General features: G+C 40.5%; 1 protein-coding gene across 1 annotated transcript in view; it reads right to left on the bottom strand.

Annotated features, from left to right (window-relative positions):
* GAREM1 (GRB2 associated regulator of MAPK1 subtype 1) overlaps positions 1–22,612 on the bottom strand; it is a 237,222-nt gene that overhangs the window by 28,269 nt on the left and 186,341 nt on the right. Inside the window, exon 6 of the mRNA XM_077753853.1 lies at positions 8,418–8,548. Within this exon, the coding sequence (XP_077609979.1) occupies positions 8,418–8,548 (131 nt within the window). The remainder of the gene's footprint in view (positions 1–8,417; positions 8,549–22,612) is intronic.

Below are 22,612 nucleotides of genomic sequence, written 5' to 3'. Positions count from 1 at the left end.
TTATACATTTTAGGAAACTGAAATGAAATTATCGTTCTTTTTGGACAGAACTTTTGAACTTTCACAGCTCCCCCCAAAGCTGGCTCATTAGAATTACTTGCACTTGAAAGGTGCCAGAGAGGTAGGAAATGCCAGGGCGAGTGAGCCCTATTCATTTTGAAAACTCGCAAGAAAACCCCACCTCTCTGGTTATTATAATCTGACAACATGTGGAGGAGATGTTTCTTCTGAATTGTCAAGACAGACACCAGGAATGGTATTTTAAGCCAGGGATGATGGTTACACCTGAACTACATGCTTACAACAACATGTACACCCACAAAACTCCCCAAAGAACGCTAACGTTTCAGTGCCGTGATATTCTATCACTCCAGGACGACCACAGGATGGCTGACAAATGCAGAACAAAGGCTACTAGCAAGTTGTTTTTGCCTAAAAGGCAAAATGATCAGGAAGATGTCACAGAATAAAATAATTATGACACGAGTAGACTCACAAGCAGCCTAAAACCTCTCCATTAATGTATTTTCAAGGCCTTGTCTGTAGTTGTTCTTTTAAAATGAGTAAAAGAGAGTAACATGACATATGTTTCACTTGTTAACTACTTTATTCATGGAAATAAGATACAGTCTAACTCGCTGGCAGAAGGGGAAGAGCTTTATTTCATCTTTTTCAGATGGCAGCTTTAAAAAGGGTAACTAATATGTTAAGATAAAAGGCACATGAATTGCCTCAAATCTATGAGCTGGGGGAAAATACCCTGGTGGATTCTCAGTAAGTTGGAAGCCTTGGGAAAAATCCAAAGTTCAGCATCAAGTTGCAAGAATCACTCACGTTAAACTTTAGAATCCTTGCTTATTTATTCAGTGGTGCATTGAAGCCACTTCAGTGTATCTTTAACACTGCTTCAAGCAACAATGCAAGAGCCCAAACTGTTATGCAGGCTTGTTTCTCTGATAATTCTGGTTAATACTTAAAAAAATTCTGGGTTAATCCTTTACAGAAGTATTTTTGTGGTTGTTATTGTTCAAAAGGATTCACTTAGATACATGCTGCACTAATGCTGATAGTAAGTTAACTTGTAGGATTTTCTTTTTTAAATACTGGCATCAGGAAAGATCTAAAAACTTATACATAGAACACTCATAAAGCTGCCAAGTCCCATGTGTGAGACCATAGCTGTTTCCAAAGTACAAAACACAGGAAGATATGGCTAGGTAATAATTATTAGATCCCTTTGTTTAGATTTTTAAATAAGAAAATGAATTAATCGTGCAAGCTAGTGAGTCAACCTGAAAGGGTATTCTGCTCACAATCGTGAGTTTTATCTGAAATCCACAAATGGCATTCAGGGGGAGCACAAAGATGACCGGACTGAATCAGGAGACTGAGCTTTGCTGTAAGTCGTTTTGTGGCTTTGTGCGAATCAATGAAGTCAGCTAACATCTGTTTCTTAGTTTTTCTATTTGTTAAAAGGAGTAGGACTTGGTGTTTTTAAGGGCCTTTCCAGATCCAAAGTGTGATGATTATAAAAACTGTCTATAAACTTCCTAGTGCCGTGAGATTATTTATAATAATATTTATATTTTATCATTTTACTCTCGGTCATGTTTCTCAGTATTGAGAAACTCAGCTGTCATTTAAGTCTCTGCGTCTTACAGGATTTTTTTCCTTTTAAAAAAAGACAATGCTGCTATCCTTCTTCCCCCCATTAGGATGGCTCTGCTGCTAGACATTGTCACCTCTGCAGAAAACAGGTGCCAAACCAGTAATCATGAGTCGAGATGAAGGTGACGAGATGAAGGTGACAAGAACGTCGGCTCAGCTCTCTCCCCAGACCACATGGTGATGGCTCTGAAGAGATCTGTGCGGGCTGAGGTGGTGTCTAAGCTCTGGTTCTGACTGAAATCTCACAATTCCCCAGTAAGACATTTTCCCCAGTTGAGACAATGCAAACTTGTTATTTTGCCTCTGGGGAAATCTATGCTTGGAACAGCTGAAACCTTGGACCTCACTAGCTGGAATGAAAATAGCAACATTATAGCATCCAGATTAGGGTATTTGGACTCTCTCTGACTTGAGAGCACTAATTTTAATGGAGAAGGCTTTTGGGCGACGGCAGTGAAGCCAGAATGTCTCTTCCACACTTAGAGAGTGGCAAGTTACCCAATGCCAAATTGAAGGCCATCTTTTCTTCCCTCTGCTTATGTCTCAGTAAAGACAGAACTGAAATTAAGACTGAATTTGTTAGTCATTATTTTGATGGCATAAAGTATATGTGTGGGAAAATTTTTCATCATTATTGGGCTGAGTTCAAAAGGCTGGAAGACATTTGAAATAATTCACTGGGTACTGGCATAATAAGCTTCCAAAGAAGTATCTGAGGTGAAGGGGTATTTTGAAACAACAACAGTTACTATGTACTGAGTTTTTAATACAAAGTCCAGGGTACAAAGTACTAAATAAAGAGTGAGTGAAATAATCTGTGCTGGGAATTTTTTTTTTTTATGGGAAACTTAATTTTAGTATGATTTTATGTTCTGAATCAGAGGTTGGCAAACTTTTTCTTATAGGGCCAGACAGTAATAATTTTAGGCTTGTATGCCATATGGTCTCTGCTACAATTACTCAACTCTGCTGCTGTATCGTGGAAGCAGCCACAGAGGCTGAACATATATATGGACACAGTGGCTGTGTCCCAATAAAACTTTATTTGCAAAACAGGTGCCTTACTCGAAGGCNTTTTTTTAAATACTGAATGTCATTAGATTTAGAGAGATTGGAGCCAGTGTACACAAATAATGAATAAGCAGGTTACCTGTCCACATAGTCTTTCATTTCCTTGACCGTAATTTTTCTTTTTTTTTTTTTAAGTTTATTTATTTTTCAGAGTGGATATGTGTGTGTGCGTTCAAATGGGAGAGGAGCAGAGAGAGAGAGGAAGGCAGAGGATCTGAAGTAGGTTCTGTGCGGATGGCAGAGAGCCCAATGTGGGGCTCAAACTCATGAACTGCAAGTTCATGACCTGAGCTGAAGCTGAATGCTTAACTGACTGAGTTACCCAGGTGCCCTTCATCTCCCCTTTTCTGTTCCTATCACCTTAGCTGGACGCTCAAATGGACATACTTAGGTTTGAAAAACTAGCTACTTCTGTCATTTCCTATTTGGTATTGCCACCTAAAGTTCAATTTCAAGTATTTTATTTATTATTTAAAGTTTATTTATTTATGAGAGTGAGAGAGAGTGTATGTGAGCAGGGGAGGGGCAGAGAGGGAGAGAGAAAATCCCAAGGAGGTTCCACGCTAAAAGCACAGGGTTCGAGCCCACAAACCATTAGATCATGACCTGAACCAAAATCAAGAGTTGGGTGTTCAACCTCCTGAGCCACATAGGTGCCCCCAATTTCAAGTATTTTATATTCTATCACCACTCCAATTTTGCATATCACTTTCTTAACCAGTTCAGAAATTCCTTAATCCCATGAGGACCTCTAGTTTTCATTGGCGTTATGCTTCTTGTATTTACACTGTTTTATCCAGTGAGGAGTCTATGGCTCATCACTCTCTATCACTCTAGGACGTACTTCATCCACACTTTTCTAATTTCTGTTACACTCACCCAGTACAGTCCCAGCTCTGATTAAACTAACACTCTGTCTACTCTGTATCTGCGTCCTGGAAGCCAAAGATGGCTGGAATAAAACCGTTGGTGTTAAGTAACCTCACTTGAAATTTATTCCTTGACAAAACTCTGGGACCATGCTACTATACTTCCCTGGTAAACTTACTTTCTGGGTCTCTGAACTGAGTGTTATTTTCTTCCTGTCAAGGCTACCAAAGGCTACCATTTTGCTGGATTTAACAGTGAGCTCCCAGTCCTCTAATCCAATCACTAAGTAACATTTGACACTGTTGCCGCTTCCTTTTTGAAACACTTTTTGTCACTGGCTTCTGGAACATCCATCCACGTGCTCCACCACCTTACTATCTTGTTGTTACTCCTTGCAATCTTTCCTGGACCTCAATGCTGGGGTGTTCCCGGGCTCAGTCCTTGGCCTCCTCTCTTCTTTATCTAGTCTCTAGATCAGAATTTCTTAGCTTTGGCACTACTGACATTTTGGGCTAGATCATTCTTTGATGTGGAGCTGCCCTATGCCTTGTAGGGTTTTTAGCAGCATCCCTGTCCTCTACCTGTTAGAAGTCAGGAGCACTCACCTTTCCCAATCAAAACTGTATCTGACATTGTCGAATGTCCCTGGGAGGAAAAAAAATCACCCCTGATGTAGGTGAACTCAACTAGCCTTATGGCTTTAAAAGTCATTGAGGAACTTTTGAGCCACAAGTATATACTCCAAGCCATTCCTTCCCCCAAGCTCCAAACCTGTACATCCAGTTGTCTCCTTGATCCCTTTATCTGGAGGTAGTATTTGTACTTGTACATATATTGTCTGCCACTTCAACTGACCATAATCTCCAGTGTTTTCATATTTATTATTTATTCCCAGTGCCTAGACATGCAGGAAGTGCTCAAAATACATTTGCTGTTTAAAGAATTAAATATTTAATATATATTAATTCATTTCATGCGGCTAATCAATGATGGGGCAATCAGGCAGATAATTTCAAACATATCAAGGCATCTTTTGAAAACATTTAATTTTGGGGTGCCTGGGTGGCTCGGTCGGTTAAGCGTCCAACTCTTTTTTATTTAAAAAAAGTTTTATTTATTTCTGAGAGAGAGAGAGATACAGCGTGAGCAAGGAAGGGTCAGAGAGAGAGAGAGATACAGAATCTGAAGCAGGCTCCAGGCACTGAGCTAGCTGTCAGCACAGAGCCTGAGGCGGGGCTCGAACCCATGAATCATGAGATCATGACCTGAGCCGAAGTCGGAGCTTAACCAACTGAGCCACCCAGGCACCCCACCCCTGTCCCCCCCAACCCCGCCGCTTTTTTTCTAATTTTTTATTTCTGAGAGAGAGAGAGAGAGAAAGAGACAGCATGTAAGCGTCCAACCCTGGACTTCAGCTCAGGTCATGATATTATGGTCCCGAGTAGAGTCCCACATTGGGCTCCGCGCTGACACTGAAGAGCCTGAATGGAATTGTCTCTCTGCCCCACCCCCCAAAATAAGTAAATAAACTTTAAAAACAAATCTTAAAACAAAGACAATTTTATGATAAAAGGAATGGCTTATTTTTAATTTTTTAAAAGTAATCTCTATGCCTAACATGGAGCTCAGACTAACAATCCTGAGATCAAGAGTCACATATTCTACCAACTGAATCACACAGGAGCCCCAGGAATGGCTTAGTTTAAATTTTTTAAAAACATTTATTCATTTTTGAGAGAGAGGGAGAGCATGAGCAGGGGATATGCAGAGAGAGAGGGAGACAGAGAATCCGAAGCAGTCTCCAGGCTCTGAGCTATCAGCACAGAGCTTGATGTGGTGGGGGTGGGGGTGTTGAACTCACGAGCAGTGAGATCATGACGTGAGCCGAAGTTGAGTTGCTCAGTTGGACTGAGCCACCCAGATGCCCCAGGAATCGCTTAAATTTAAATAAATTTGTGCAGAGTACTAATCATGTCCATTCAATTTTTGTTAAAATTCTGCTACAGTCTCGAAAGTAATAACACTACAGTTATTATTTTTTTTTACCTCTATTCTACTCCATATTCTTATTATGTTTCATTTATATGTTATTATAAGTATGTATGACTATATACAAACATTTCTATTTCTTTATTTAAAATAATAATTGTGTCTTTTGACTCTCAAGATGCCAGTTAGCCACCAATTCTTAACTGTAAGTCACTTCTTGAGCTGTTTATTTTCTTGGTGTAATGTATGCTGGATATGAAGTGGAGAGTAGAGGGTGAAGATTTGCAAGGAGGTCTGAATTATCACTTAAAAAATTGCTTTCTGGATAACATCTATATTTATATAATATTTAACATTATATATTTCATACTATTTATAACGATGTATTTATGAGTACATTGTACTGCTGCTATTTTTTAAAGTAATCTCTATACCCAGCATGGGCTTTGAACTCATGACCCTGTGATCAAGAATTGCATACTCTACTGACTGAGCCAGCCAGGCATCCCTCTTGTACTCTTTTTTATTATTTTTCTCCCTCTCTCGGCAAAGTAGTAACCAGGCACACCATTTCCTTACCCCCACTTAGCTCTCACATTAAGTACTGTACACAGGCATATACACATTATGATCAGTTCTTAAAGACCATGACTTCCAACACTTTATTTTTGGGGGTCCAAGTAGTATTCAGACCTCTTTTCCACAAATCTCCTTGGTTTATTTATTTACTTGGGTGTTTATTCACTTAGCACACACAGACTTCTGTGTATTTCTTTGTGCAAATTTCCTGAGGTTCCTTGATCAATTCTTCTTTGAATATAATTGAATGATGTCTTAATGATTAATGGTGGATGGATATGATAGCATCTTAAAACTTTGTAAGTAATAGACTAGAGGTATTAAATATTCATGTATGCAGAGCACAGGAACTCAGCCCAAGTCCAGGCAGCTCTGTGGATGCTGTGAGTTTGAATTCCATACACTTACCCATTTGTCTGTGCCCATAACCTTTTTCTGGGGGCTTTATTAGAAAAACTGTGATAAAATATACACAACATAAAATTTATCATCTTAACCATTTTTAAGTGTACAGGTCAGTTGCATTAAATAGATTCATACTGCTGTGCTGAATTTTTAAATGGCATCTCTATTACATATGTTTGAATAAACAGAGTCAATCATGGTATTCTGTAGAAAAAAACCCATCAAACTGTATTGATTTCAGTATTATTCTTTCAATCATTGCTGATTTCATACAAATTCACACATAAAAAACAGCTGCTAGAGGCATTTAAAAAAATCTTTTATAAGAACAATATGCCACAAAAGACTGAATGTTAAATTTTAATACTTGAAAAAATCCTAAAAAAAATCAAAACAAATTTTTATGCTTGATTTCTCATGATTACCAGCAAATGCACTGCTTTCAGAAAAGAGCTTAAAAGTACTAACTTTCCTTTCTAAATATTTTTTTTTTTCCATTTAGGTAATTTTAAATGTAAGTGTTAAGGAAAGACTTAAATCTTATCGAGACAAGAATCAAATTGGATTTGACGAACTCCTGACCAATGAGTCTTGGTATGTTTAAAAACGAACATGTTCTCATAAATCTTCCATGTAAGTTCAACTTGTTTTGAAGATTCATAGACTGAGTTACTCAAAGACTTAAAAGTTATAAATATTTTTGAATACAAGCATAATTTAGCTTGTAACGAATTTAACAGAACACAAAATTTACCCATTTTAATACTAAAGCCAAAGAAAGTAGACTAGCAGCTCTATTTTAGAATTAGAAGAATGACTTGGTTTAGTCGATCCAATGGGTAGAAGCACTGCTCCAATAAGGAGGCTGGTTTAGGCATTTCCCCTCTTGCCTGAGGAGTGTGGGTGGAATGACTCACCCACAGAGTCACTGCTGCATTCCTGGACTAAGATACCCTGCAGTCTGTTTTTCACATAGAGTGGATTTCTAACAAACAGGCATCTTGCCCCCAAATATTGAAATGTTTACAGAACATGACTTAGTTGGACTTCCTGCTGACATGAGGTTAATGCTTTCAATGTGAACACTTTCTAGAATGTTGTAGCAAATAGAATGTTATAGCAAACTTGTGTGTGTGTGTTTGAAGAAAATACAATGGATTTACAGGCAGTAAGGTTGGGCCTTGGTGGCAATGATTCTCTGGTTAGTCCCTCTTCAACAGTAAGTCTAATCAAAGGAGCTTGCTCATTATGCACCAGGGGACAGAGCTGTCCCTTTAAGGATGCAAAACAAACACAGCACAGTAAACATATTTGGTGTTTCTCTGATGACCAAACACCAACAAATACATACTGGGCAATATTCTAGGTATCGATTTTCCCTCTGTGTACTCATATAGATAGACTACAAAGAATGGAATGAATATAAGCTGATGTCAGTGCATGCTCTGGAAGTTTCTCTCTTTCTTTAAGTAAGTACTCAATATTAGCATTGTCATTTGCCTTTTGCTTGCTCCCACAGGGGAGCATCCAGCCTCACACAAGAGCTGGCCAAACAACTGTTACATATTAGAGAATAAAGTCCAAATTAAAAAAAAAAATCTTTTGATCTGCCTTGACAGTTGTTCTAGCAAAAGATAATGTTAACATAATAACCTGTTGGAGAGTTAGGTCAATTACAACACATGCCGTTCTTAAAAAGACCGGTTTTGGCCACTGACACTAATTTATTAGACGGAATTCTCCTATGAGTCACAGGGGGGACCTCACTGTATACATAATGACCTGAAAGTTAACTTATTTCAGGGAGGATAAATATTTGTTTCTTCTAGAACTACCTTCACGTTGAATGTTATTTCCTCCATGACGTACACGCGTTCAGGAAATGCTTTAGCCACCTCCTCCACACTGTTGAAATATTGCACTGGCTCCTTTATATCTCGGTCTTGTTCCAGCAGCTTGAATTGCCCTAAAATACACGATAAACGGAAGAGATGTGAGATGTTTACGCTGGACAGCTGTCACCGTGGCCACAGTATCCCCCTCTCTTACTCCCACTCTTCTTTGTCAAAGGCTTCTGATCATTATCGTTGGGGGAAACAGTTACCATGGCAGAAGATTTTCTTGAACTGGAATATATGTTGAAAAATCAGCTTAAAAATGAATACAGACACATATGGTTTTTTCTTTTGCATTTTTTGCTCACATCCAGAGTTTATTACCAGATGACCAAAATCAAACTGAATGGATGCTTATTGGTAATTTGAACTCAAAGAGAAAACTTACTCTGTTACAAATGATTGCTTATTTTGTTTTTAACAGTAACCACACCTTGTCATTTAGTTATAATTAACACCCACACAGGCCATATTCTAAAAGGAAGGCCGATGGACCCAGGGGAACTAATTTTTTTTTTTAATTGGTATTTAAAAGGTTTCCAAGTGGGACAAACATAGTGGACCTTTGGCTCTCACAGAACTGATATCCTTGGTTTCAGCACTATGTGGGCGAAGCCGGGGCGCCTGAGCCGCTGTAATTCATGGTGTTCCTGCAGCACAAGTGTGAAGCCTGAGCAGAGCCAGGCTGGGTCAGGGGGTGAGTCTCCTTCCAACGACTAAGCCTGGAGAGGAGCCAGCTGGCATCTGGAGCAACATGTGGCTTCCTTCTTCCTTTTTTACTGTTCTGTATGAAGTTCATGAGAGTAGAATATACCATTGTGGTATCCATAATTTGGGGGATTTGTGAAGAACTTTGAATGTATTCCTAAAAATGTCAAGGCTCTATCACTGTATATATAGTTTCAATATTTACGATACTTCTGTTTCATTCTAGGAGTTGTTTTCAGTTTAGAATAAAAGACCATATGTAATCAAGCCAACGACACAAGTGTTCTTAGCAGTCATTTTCTGAATGCTGTTTACAATATAACACTTGAGAAACTTGAAAAGGAATTTAAAAGCTATAATGAGGCGGATCTCTCAGCTTGTGTCTACAGGACACCAGGCAGAAACTGGGAAACTTTCATTCAGACTCTCAAGACTTTTGTCTTTTTTTTAGCATCTATGGTGGAGGCATTACTCTAGATGCTGGAGAGAAGTCAATAAGGAGACCAGGTGAAAATCTCTGTCCTCCTAAATCTTACATTGTAGCAGGAGACAATGATAAACCCAATAAATAACGAGGGTATGTAGGATGTCTGGGTGGCTCAGTCGGTTGGGCGCCCAACTTCGGAACAGGTCATGATCTCGCGGTTGGTGGGTTCGAGCCCCACATCGGGCTCTATGCTGACAGCTAGCTCAGGGCCTGGAGCCTGTCTTCAGATTCTGTGTCTCCCTCTCTCTCTGACCCTCCCCTGCTTGCGCTGTCTCTCTCTGACTCTCAAAAAATAAAAAACACACACAAAAAAAATTTTTAAAAATTGACGAGGGTATGTAATAGGTCAGGGTAGGGCCAGGTGAGGGGGACAGAGAGTGCAAGGTGACCAGCGCAGGTATGGCTGAGAAGGTGTGTTCTCAGAATTTTAACCATAGCCTACACAAAGGCCTAAAGATGGATGGGTGGCTGCCCGCTTGGCATGCTGCCAGCGTGGCCGGACTGGAGTAAAAGGTGAGAGGGATGAGAGAGTCAGAGAAAGAGGTGGCCAGACTGTGTACAGCTTTGAAGACTTGCAGCTCTTTATGTGAGTGGGATGGAGAGCCGCCAGGGGGTGTGCATGAAGAGGTGATCTATCCGATGCTCTGGAAGGGCCACTCTGGTTGCTGTTTTGAGAACACACTGTAGAAGTGCAAAGGGTAGAGGCTGAGACAGCAGTTAGAAGGCTCCTGTAATAATCCAGGTGTGAGATGCCAGGGGGTTGGGAACGGTGGGAAAGCGTTATGAATGTGGCCTGAGCAGCTGAAGGAAGCTGGTTTGGAGGGGGAGGGGCAGGATCAGGAGTTCAGTCTGGGATGTCTATTAGACATATAAACAGAGATATCCCAGAAGTTCAATGATGATCGTGTAAGTGTGGCACTCAGAGAGAGGTCGGGCTGGAGATGACCAGGGGTCATCAGCACACTGAGCTTTAGAGCCATAGCACTTTAATGATAATGAGCACAGGCTTAAGTATAGACAGAGAAGAGGTCTAAAGTTTGAGACCCAGAAGACTAAGAAGGGCTGGCCGGGGGAGTAAGAGGCAGATCCAGAAGGAGTACATTCTAAAAGCCATGATTCGAGCACTTCAAGAGCGAGAGCGATGTCACATGCTGTTCATAGGACTCTGAAATGAGGGCTGGCAACGGTCAGCTTTAGCAACTTGTATTTAACGGGGTATTTGACAGGAGTAGTGGAATGGTTGAGCTAAAGCCTGACAGGTGGATTTAAGAGAAGGGAGGAGTGGGAATAACAGGAATGGATGGCAGGTGCTGTTTGGGGAGTTTTGCTATGAAGGAGAGAAGACGTGGAGTGGCAGTTAAAAGGGGACACGTGGAATGGGATCGAGGGAATGTTTTTATTTTCCTTAGTATGATGGATGCTGATGGGAATGACCAACGGAGGGACAAGCCGATGAGGAAGAAATTGCCGGACTATGTCCCTGGGTACAGGAGTGGAGGGGCTAGGCCACAGCAGGAGCCCACCTGTAGAAGTTCATGGGTAGAAGTTCCTTTTTATTGCTTCCATATTTCCAGCAAAAGTCAGAAGGAAGGCATCAGGTGAGAATAAGATTGAGAGAGGAGGCATGGGAGGGCTAAGGAAAGAGGGGGGGACCATAGAAAAGTCCACTGAGAGTGAATGATACACCACGACTGTTGGACAGCCTAAGTTCCCACTCGAGGTTCAGAGTCATGAATTAGAAGTGAAATCAAACAGTACAGTTGTATGTTTTTCTCCAGACAGTGTGCAACGCACAGGGGCCAGCCCCAAAGTGGGCAGAGACTTGGACTCAGCCAGGGCTGTAAAACTGCCAAGTGAGCATGAGACACGAAAGAGGCACCGAGGAGCCAAGATGTACGCAAGGGAGCGAATGTAGTATCTGTCTGTGGAACTTGAGCTAGATCCAACATCTTGGGAGGGAGGAATGAGGGTAAAAAGTAGTGGAATCAATGGATAGTGGGTTCTGATGGAGTCAATTTCTAAATCCTGGAGGGAGTGAGCTCAAGAGCCAGGCAGAGGAGCAGTCAGAGTGGAAGGCATGGGAAGATAATGGAAGCAGGCAGTTGTTGGTGATGACCCAGTCTAGGGGGCAACCATGGGAGGCACAGGTTGAGGTGGTGAGAAGCTAGAGAAACCAAGAGGCCAGGGGTATTAGCAGGATGGTATACGTATGCATTGAAATCCCAAGAATGAAGAGAGAAGTGATGCTGGAGAGAATGGCAGTGAGCCAGGAGTGAAAATTACGGAGAAATGAGGGAGGGATCCTAGGCATGGTAGAGCACTGTAACACGGATGGGGTAGTGGGTGAGACAGTCTGAGGACGAGAGATTAAAGCTGAGAGTTTCTAGGGAGGAGGAATTAGAATGGTCGAGATCACCGAAGAACACAGAAAACACTCCTCTCAACTCTGGGGCAAAAAACAGAGCTGCCACATGAGAGGGCTTCAGGGAAGTGGTGTTTTCAGGGTACAGCCAGATTAGGGTTTAACAAGATACAAGTAATTTCAGAGAAAACTGTAAGGACATAGGGATTTTGCTGGTGAGGGACCTATGACGGAGACTTTTCAGGAGTTAAGGGGTGGGTGATGATGACAATGTAGAGAAAGCACTTAGTTACGATGTAAGAGCTCATACACCTTTTAGAAATATTTAGGGGTAGGGGCGCCTGGGTGATGCAGTCGGTTAAGTGTCTGACTTCAGCTCAGGTCATGATCTTGCGGTTTATGAGTTCCAGCCCTGCACCGGGCTCTGTGCTGATGGCTCGCAGCCTGAGGCCTGCTTCGGATTCGGATTCTGTGTCTCCTTCTCTCGCTCTGCCCCTCCCCCACGCATGCTCTGTCTCTCTCTCTCTCTCAAGAATAAATAAACATTAAAATCTTTTTTTAAAAAAGAAATATGTAGGGATATGAATAAAATATTCGAAAATACAGTTGAAAAATACTAGATTATACACTAAAGTATGTTAGGTTATATATTATATATATATATGTTAGATTACATTCACAAAAAAAACAACAGAATTTTAAAAATTACAGCAATATCAATACCACTTGTTTAAACAAATTATGCCACCACAATAAAGCAACCTTTTCCTTTGTCTCTATTCTACTTAGTATTTGTAACAATTTTTTTTAAGAGAGAGAGAATCTTCAGCAGGCTCCACACTCAGCATAGAGCCTGATGTGGGGCTTGATTTCATGATTATGAGATCATGACCTGAGCCTAAATCAAGAGTCAGACGCTTAACCGACTGAGCCACCCAGGCGCCCCTCCTTGTACAAATTCTTATTTTGAAGTATCTCCAGTTTAATCTCTGTTCTTTCCTATATATTCTTAAAATCCCTGACACAACTACATTAATGATGTTTGCACAGCATTTCAAAATGGATTTAACTATTTTCATGTTCTTAGTCTGAGTTAGGCTAGGACTGACTTAAGTACAAATTCTGCCACTTACGAGTTTTAGAGTACTGACAAATTACTAATCCGTCTGAGCCTTGTTTTCTCACCCATAAAGTGGGGGCACTTCGGACGGCTGCAGTGAAGGTTAACAGAGATGATTTTAAGTACTTAGCATAAATATCCAATTAGCAGCCCTTGGGTCCCTTTCTTGTTCTCAAGATGCACAGAGATGTTTTCTCCTTTTGCCTTACTTTTGTGGGATACATTTTCCAGAGCAGGATTATTAAATCAAAGGGTATCACACAATTCTTTGTGTTTAAAATACCTGGCTATCTGGCTTTCCAAAATACCTAAACCAATTTATATTTAAGAATACACTTAAAGTGAGTATTCTTTAAGTGAGAAAATTTAGTATGCATTAAAAAGCATCTTTTGCCTGTAATCTGCATTTCTTTGGAGATCAGTGAAGTATTTGTATTTTTCTTGTGAAAAAGGCTGTATAAATATATAATAAACATATTCGTTGTAGTCCAAATTTCTTTTAACTTCTAAAGACACGTATTTAAGGGTCTCTTGGATATTTATACTTGGAAGTCTAATAGAGCCAAATTCAACATGTCTAAGGAAAGCACAACCCCTTGCATGCATTAGGTGCTTAATAAATGTTCACTGAACAAAAGACAGAAGATTAGTCCCAGGACCAGCAAACAATGAAGTAACACATTAGTAACTGCAGGTTTTCAAAGTCCTACATAAAAGGTGAACTCTGCATGACTATAAACAAGACTTGCCTACTTCTGAACATTAGCTGAATGTTTTCACTCATCAGAGAAAGAATGGCATGTTATCAGTCTACTTAAAAAATATCTGAGTAGGGGCGCCTGGGTGGCTTAGTCAGTTAAGCGTCCGACTTTCGCTTAGGTCATGATCTCGCGGTTCGTGGGTTCGAGCCCCGTGTCGGGCTCTGTGCTGACAGCCAGCTCAGAGCCTGGAGCCTGTTTCGGAGTCTGTGTCTCCCTCCCTCTCTGCCCCTCCCCTATTCACGCTCTCTCTCTCTCTCTCTCTCTCTCCCCCCTAGAAATAAATAAAAATAAAAATAAATAAAAATAAAAAAAATATCTGAGTAGTGTACAGAACCTCAAGTAATACTTTTCAGGGACCAATCCAACCAAAGTAGAGATTAGTAAGCACTTTAAATTATCTTCTGGGATGGGACAGACAATCTTTGAGCATTGGAATGTGATATACTGGGGCACAAAAGTAGTTTTCAGGGAGAATCCAAATTTATAGGTCCACTTAGAATGTCCATAACCATCTAACATAGACCCCAATTTCTGCCAACATTTCCAAGTTCTGTAATAATGCATTAGAAGAATAAGGCATTGTAGATTTGTAACCTAAACAAAATCCAAACTATCTACCATTAAACCAGATATAGTTTATGAAAACCTACTAATGATCTCATCTTTCTATGGGTATGAAATAATTTATTTTAAATTTGTGATCAATATTTTAGAAAAATTTTCCTAGGATGGGGGAGGGGAGGCTGTGTGTATACCAAACAGTCCAACAAACAGTGGTCTGCTGATGTTCAATCTCTGAGCTCAGAGATTATCTGAAAGCACACAGGCTTCCACTGAATTCCATTCTGTCCCTTCAGAAAAGCTTTCATAGGACAAGGACTGTCACTGCTCCTCCCACTTCTGCATCAGACGACACATTTAGAATAGTGCTGCCTGACAGAAACAGAGCATGAGACGCATAGGCAATTATGCATTTCCTAGTAGCCACGTAAAAAAAGTAAAACGAGGTGAAATTAATTTTAATTACATACCAATGCATCTAAATATAAGAATCATTAATGAGATGTTTAACATTCTTTTGCACTGTCTTTACCATTATTATTTATTATTATTATTTGCATTAAGTCTTTAAAATCCTGTGTATGTTTTATGCTGCGGCACACCCCAGGTCACAGCAGCCACACTGCAAGCACTCAGCAGTCCCATGTGGCTCGTAGTGTCTGTATTCGAAGGTGCGGGTCCAGAACATCTCTGCCTTCCTTTAAAACTGTGCTTGCAGGGGCGCCTGGGTGGGGCAGTCAGGTAAGCATCTGACTCTTGATTTCAGCTCAGGTCAGGATTTCAGGGTTGTGAGATCAAGCCTGTGATGGGCTCCGTGCTGAGAGATTCTCTCTCTTCCCCTTTCCCTCTGCCTCACCACCCCCCTCTCTCAAAACAAAACAAAACTGTCATTGCAGATACTGTTCAAGTCCTCTATCAAGTGACAGAGTACTCACAGGGAAAAAAATGTAATTCCTGACAAGAGAGGATGTTTCCACTCATGAAATGAGAGCATTAGAACTTAAAAAAAAGAGTTTATTTATTTATATTTTAAGAGAGGGAGTGCGTGCACGTGTGGTAGGGGCAGAGAGAAGGGGAGACAGAGAATCCCAAGCAGGCTCTGCACTGTCAGCACAGAGCCCTAATGTGAGGCTTGAACCCACAAACTGTGAGATCACGACCTGAGCTGAAATCAAGAGTCAGATGCACAACTGACTGAACCACCCAGATGCCCTGAGCCTTAGAACTCTTAGACTTGGTTTTCCTTGCCCTGTTTGTCATGATTGCTGATATTCTTGTTCATATAACAGCGCCTGGGATTCCTGACATAACTACCTCTATCCCTTTAACACCATTTTCTTCTCTCCCAATTTAAGGGCTTGTCATTCAAGCAATTCTTTAGTTATTCTTCCATTGTGCTTGTGATCTTATACTATTTAGCAGCCACAGACATATTGTGGCTTATGGACCAAATGAATAATCATAATTGGTATGGCTATTGTGTCAATATCAAGCTGAGTAAATTCTCAATTTCTAGTCTCACTTGTGTTTGTCACCTCTGTTGAATAGAAAGACCTCAGAATCACATGCACATACATGGGGGCACTTACAAGAAACTGTTCTGAGACCAATTAACATACACAGATAAAAGAAAAAATAAAAATAAAATAGCAGCTAAATATGACCGGATGTTGGGGCACCTGGGTGGCTCACTCAGTTAAGCATCCAACCTCGGCTCATGTCATGATCTCACATTTCCTGAGTTCGAGCCCCGCGTAGGGCTCTGTGCTGACTGACAGCCCAGATCCTGGAGCCTGTTTCTAATTCCGTGTCTCCCTCTTTCTCTCCCCTCCCCCATTCATACTCTGTGTCTCTGTTTCTCAAAAAATTAATAAATGTTAAAATTTTTTTTAAAAAATGACAATGACCAGTCCTCATATCCCAACATTCATAAACAGTTACACTGAGATCTCTTGTATGGTGCCTTGTGTCAGGTGCGCACCCCGAGCTGACCCATGTTTATCTCAGAGTAGCAGCTCTTCCTTTCAATAGGAATTGAACACGAATAAGTGTGAGCTTCAGAAGTGGACTGTAATAGAATAATCCAAAGGACCAGCGAACATGAGCGGCTACATTCTCTCATTCTATTTTATAAGACCAATTTTCTACAGAGTTTTACTTAGCTTCTATTCTTTTACAAAAGAATATGACGCTTGCAGATGAGTCAGCTTTAAGTACTCTGGGAAAGATGCTGAGCTCTTGTGTTACTATATTCCCTGTGACTGCTGTGGCCTGTCACAGTCAAAGCCTGGAGACAGTCTAAAGAGTGAACAAGCCAGGCCCTGTCAAAATGTGAAATCGATTCACGTAGCACATATTCCCACAACCCCCACACGAAGGAACTAATTTTTTAACAGACCATTTCATGAATAACAGAGTCTTTGTGCCACCAAATAAAAAACATTCGAAGACTGCCAAAACATCTGTTCTGAGATGTTACTGTCAAACGTGGGTCTTGGAGAGGAAGGAATACTGCATTGTTTTTCAACAGCTTTGGCGATTTCAAAACGTCTCCATTGTGAGAAGTGCTCTGTCTCAGAACCCTGAAACTTGCAGGAGCAAATTCAACACCAATGACATGCACGTCAATTACAGCTTAAGCAAATTTACGATAATATTCAAAAAGCAAAGATAAGTACTAACTGTACCGCCTTCACGATACGCTTCTAAAACTATAGTGCATAATTAATATGTTGAGAAGAACTAACTGTCATCCAGAAAATATCCATTTCTGTGGGTGTGTCCTTGAAGAGGATTACTGTGATTGACCTCAAAATGGATGAGATGTGAAGCACAGCTAAGAGGCCAGAGGTCTGCCCGGAGGCATCTAAGTTTCAGGGACCTGTAGAATGCTATAGAAGCTATACTACAACACATTCTCCTTTACCTGTAGGGAAAAGGTCAGTTAGTTGTCAGAAACGACAATGGAAGCAAACTAAGAAGAGAAAGCAATAATGCTGAGATGTATAGAAATTAACAGGCAAAGTCAGAGGTGGTCAAAGTCAAGTCTGTCATGTTTGTTACTGACTGGGAAGTTAAGGTAGATGATCAGTGGGAAAGAAGTTCCATGCCATTGGTGAAGATGGGGCTCCCTATGCTTCGTGCTTCTCTGGTCTCCATCACTGCTGATAATGAGCACACTGTGTGGTAAATCTTCTTTTAGAGCTAAGGTTTTACTGTTCGCCACCCCTTCGGCACAGTGGACAACTTTATGTGTGTAAATAAAAAGAAATGGAAAGAGAGCGGAGGCCTCTCTAGTACCCATCTGTGGTACCATAAGGCAAGAGAACAACAGTCTACTGGCATTTCCCTCATTCTGGGAGCAGAAAAAAGTTGCATAAACTGGTGCAAAGTGATAAAATGAAAAAGTAAGCAAAAGCGACAAAAATGGCATCAGGACACCAAAGTAACCTTAGGATAGATAAAATGAGCAGAAATGGCAATGAAAAAGGAAGCCTGGAATGTTGAAATGCCATGACCATGTCTATGTGATTCAGTGTGGTACCACCAGCACCGAACCACACATGGTATATAGTAGGTGCTTATTAAACAGTGGATGAATGAGTGAATGTATACATTCTTCTCACTTTTCTTCTCTTTCCTCTTTCAGAGACAGACCAGCAACATCAACTGCTTTCAACAGGTCAGTTGTGCTAATGAAACACAATCTAAATGGTTCAAATATCTGAACTTTAAGACCAATGGGATATTTCCAAATATGAAGGAATGAACAATTCTCAAGTGATAGAAATAATCAACCAGTTGCCATTTTTCAGGAACCAAATAAACCTGGTAAGAATCTGCACTTCTGCTCAAGATTTAACTGTACAAACTCTCTTGTATTTTTATGTGTACATATGCAGGCAGGCTAGAGTTTCCATAGGATTAAAATGTAAAAAGTTGGACTGCCAGGTAAAAGCTATGCAATTTATTATTTTAAACTGTACAAACCAATATAATGCCCTTTAAAAACTCTATGTAAATGTTTACTTCCACTCACAATGTATGAAAACTCATTTACTTAAACTCTTTATCAAAACTGTTGGTGTTTGAGAATAATTTAGCTTCCCTTTTATTGAGTAAGGTGAAGACTTTTATAGATTACTTAATACACGTAATTGCCAAAAAATTCACGTAATACCATATGGTAGAGGTACAGGGTGAAAAGCAAGTCTCCTTCCCAATCTTATCCTCAGATCTCTTTGCAGAAGCTGGGCTATCATTCTCTTGCACATCCATCCAGAGACAGTATCTGACAAAATCTATCTGTACACACAATGCCACTCTTTTCAAAACATATGGTAGCATTCTGTACAGTTACTTCATCATTCCATTAAAATCTGTCTCATTTTAAGAGTTGCTCAATATTCTACCATGAGCAAATGCCATAACTAATTGAACCAGTCCCCTACTGATGGATATTCAGATTTATTTCAATCTTTTGCAGCCAGTGATGCTGAAGTTAATATCCTTGTACCAAAGGCATAATGCATGCTTAATCCAAGTACACTGGTGAGAAAATGCCTAAATGTCAAATTGCTGTGCCAAAAGGTAAGTGCATTTTTATTTTTGATAGATACTGCAGAACTAACCTTCACAGAGATTGTGCTTAGTTATACTTCTACCAATAATGTGGTTCCTTATACAGTTCCTAAGCCTTTTATTGCCAAATTTTTCATCACTGCCAATTTGGTAGATGAAAAACAGTACCTTACTGGCATTTTAATTCCATTTTTTCTTATTAAAGGTGGATCTCATTTTTATGATAATTGATTTATATTTTATTTTCTGTGAATTTTCTGCTCTCTCTCATATTACCAGTTTTTGAAATTTCCATTAATCTTGAGCGTAATTAAAAAAACAAAAATACAAACTTGACATATGACAATACAGCACTTCCTATGCTAAAATCCAATTCCTACATGGCTCCTAGTTAGTTCCTAAAATTATGATGTTTTGGGGAGGTGGGAGTAGAAACAGAATTAAGGGGAAAAGGAAGGTAAAGAACAAATATCAACCCAAAGGCTCAAACATAAAACCACAGAGAATAGGGATTAGAGCCAAAGAACAACAACAAAAAATCATTAGCGAAAAATAATGAGTTTCACCATAAATTATCTGTAGGTATATCCCTACCTAAGATTATACAACACAAAGCAGTCAGACCATTAGTTTCAATTTTGAAACTCCATCCTTGAACTTAACTAGACCTGGATTCAAAACTGAAATCATCCTATTTCACACGAGACAAATGGTTTCCTTATTGTTTTGAAAACAGGAAAAATTGCATTTTTCATTGTACCTAACTGGCCAGTTGCTCCTTCAGAATAATCAGAACTTTTCTGGGGCACCATTATCGTAAACATGATGGAACTTATAAAGGTCTTAGATTTGAACCTGCCTGCTGACCAATTAATGTGGAAATCTCAGAGTCATTTTTATTTCTTCTCCTATTATCATTTCCCTCTAAGTCTTGCTCTTTTGTCCCTTACAATCACTGTCCCCTCAGCACTCACTGCTACTCTTCTGGCTTCACTCCTCATCACTTTGTACTGGTATTAAAGCTTCAGGTATGGGGCGCCTGGGTGGCTCAGTCAGTTAAGTGTCCAACTTCGGCTCAGGTCATGATCTCGTGATTCGTCAGTTCAAGCCCCACATTGGGTTCTGTGCTGGCAGCTCAGAGCCTGGAGCCTGTTTCAGATACTGTGTCTCCCTCTCTCTCTGCCCTTCCCCTGTTCATGCTCTGTCTCTCTCTCTCTCAAAAATAAATAAAAACTCTAAAAAATAATAAAAAAAAAAAGCTTCAGGTGTTAAGGTCATTTTCATTTCTGCCCTTGTGGTATCCCTTTGCTCATCTTAAAACAACCTGAATGGATTTCATCTCACTCAAAACCTAAGTGTTCAATGCACACTTGTAGAATATATAAATGTGTAATAGCTCTTCAATTTCTAGCCTCAATCAGGCTCCTCTGCCTCAGTTTTCAAGTCCCTCCATAATCTTGCTCCACTCTGCCTCTGCAAGCATTTCTCCCACCACCTGTGAGATCAGTATCATTCTCTTCCTTCCTGCTTTTGTTCATGCTTTTTTTCTCAGTCTGTGCAAAACTATGGATCCTTTTAGTGCCATTCTACGTTCTGTGCATGACCAACTTACTCCCATATTCTACTTCTTCTCTCCCTCTCAGCTCTCCTGGGGGGAGCCCTCTGTCATCCTGGCTCCAAGGACCCCCTAAAGGCTGACAACACACCAACCTTCCCTCCAGCCAGACCTAGTCTGAATTCCACATCATGCTACATCATGCCTGGTGCGGATCTCCAATGGCTCTACTGCAAAGATCTCAAAATTTACATATGCAAAACTGAACTCATTTTTTTTTTTTACTTCTTAAAATTTTTAGAAATGTTTATTCTTGACAGAGAGAGAGAGAGAGAGAGAGAGACAGAGAGACAGAGTCAGTCAGAGTGCAAGTGGGGGAAGGACAGAGAGACAGAGGGAGACACAGAATCCAAAGCAGGCTCTAGGCTCTGAGCTGTCAGCACGGAGCCCAACACGGGGATCGAACTCACGAGCCACAAGATCATGACCTGAGCCGAAGTCAGATGCTTAACTGACTGAGCCACCCAGGTGCCCCTCATCTTTTTACTTCTTGAACCAAGTAGGCACCCAAGTGAGAATCCCGGGTGGTCATCCTGGACTCCTCCCTGTCCTAGTCTCTCACATCTAACTGCTGTCGATTCAATGCCATTCCCCTTCGGGTATCAATCAGTTCCTTTCTATTTCACTACTACCGTAAGTTCCCAACTGCATCATCTCTCACTTTTGCCAATTTTCTAGTTGATTGCTTTGCTCCCTGACTTCCATTCTAGGAAACCATTCCTTACACTACTGCTTAAAATTAAAATCAAATCATATTTTAAGTGAGGATCATTTGCAGAGGATGTATTTACTAGGACAACTACTAAGGGTGTGGGGGGGCTGCAGGGGAAGCTCAGTGATAACCCGGGAATAGTGTCAGAGAAGTACCACCACAGACATGTAGGGACAAGGGAAGCAACTAGTTACTGGAAGGAGAAAGTGATGTAAGTAAGGTCACCTTGAGAAGGGGAGACGCAGCTGTTTCCTGGTGATTCTTCAAGGGAAGAAATCAGAGAATTAAAGACCTTGACCTCACTCTCTTCCTGCCCATCTCCTGCTGGGGCTATCTGTCTACTGGCTGAACTTATCTGGAAATTAAAAAGCAGGCAAGTCTGGTGATTTAACCCTACAGGTCACCCTCTGGGTTGGAGGCAGCAGAGAATGGATGGGGATGTGTGCCCCTCCATCCTCGGACTTTGGTGCTTCTCTATCTACTCTAAGTTTCACTTCTTAATGAATACACAGGCCCTCCAAGACCTGGCCCTCACTTCCCTCTCAACATGCTAAAACCCAACTAGATGTACCCATAGTGAACTATGCCTCTTCTCATATTGAACTCCTAATATGGAATGCCTCTCCTCTATTCCCTAGTTTTGGCTTCTTATTTATCCAAATCAATTCACTCACCACCTACTCTCTAAAAACATCTTATCTCAGGTATAAAATTGACTACACTCTTTAGTTATCTCATTATCTGCCCATATATTTTTATCCAAGCAAGTACGATATTTTATTGTGCTTATTTACTTACATGGCTATCTACACTAACAGTAAACTCTCTAAAGAAAGGGACGTGTCAATCACCATTTTATTCCCAGTGCCCAATACTGTGCAAGACACATAGTAGGTACTTAATAAATGATGGATGAATGAATGAGGGAATGAACTTAAGCATCAGTTCAAACCCAGTCATCCAGGAAGTTTGCCCTGACCTCAGCCCATGCTGATCTTCATTTGTATTTATTACCAGAGCTTAATGTTTAATGATTCCCCCCGCATTTCACCTTTTTTTGTATTGTTTTCTTAGTTGACCAGAAGTGTCTTGAGAGCAGAAATCATGTCTTCTGCTTCTCTGACAGCACAGTTTGAGTCCATCCTACAAACTTAACAAATGCTTGCTTTGAAGAGTAGGTGTTTAGAAGTAGAAGAAATGTACATATATAATTATATATATATTTATA

Source organism: Crocuta crocuta, unplaced genomic scaffold (genome assembly GCF_008692635.1).
Source record: "Crocuta crocuta isolate KB4526 unplaced genomic scaffold, BGI_CrCroc_1.0 scaffold231, whole genome shotgun sequence".
NCBI lineage: Eukaryota > Metazoa > Chordata > Mammalia > Carnivora > Hyaenidae > Crocuta > Crocuta crocuta.
This window is presented reverse-complemented; position numbering and strand designations above follow the sequence as displayed.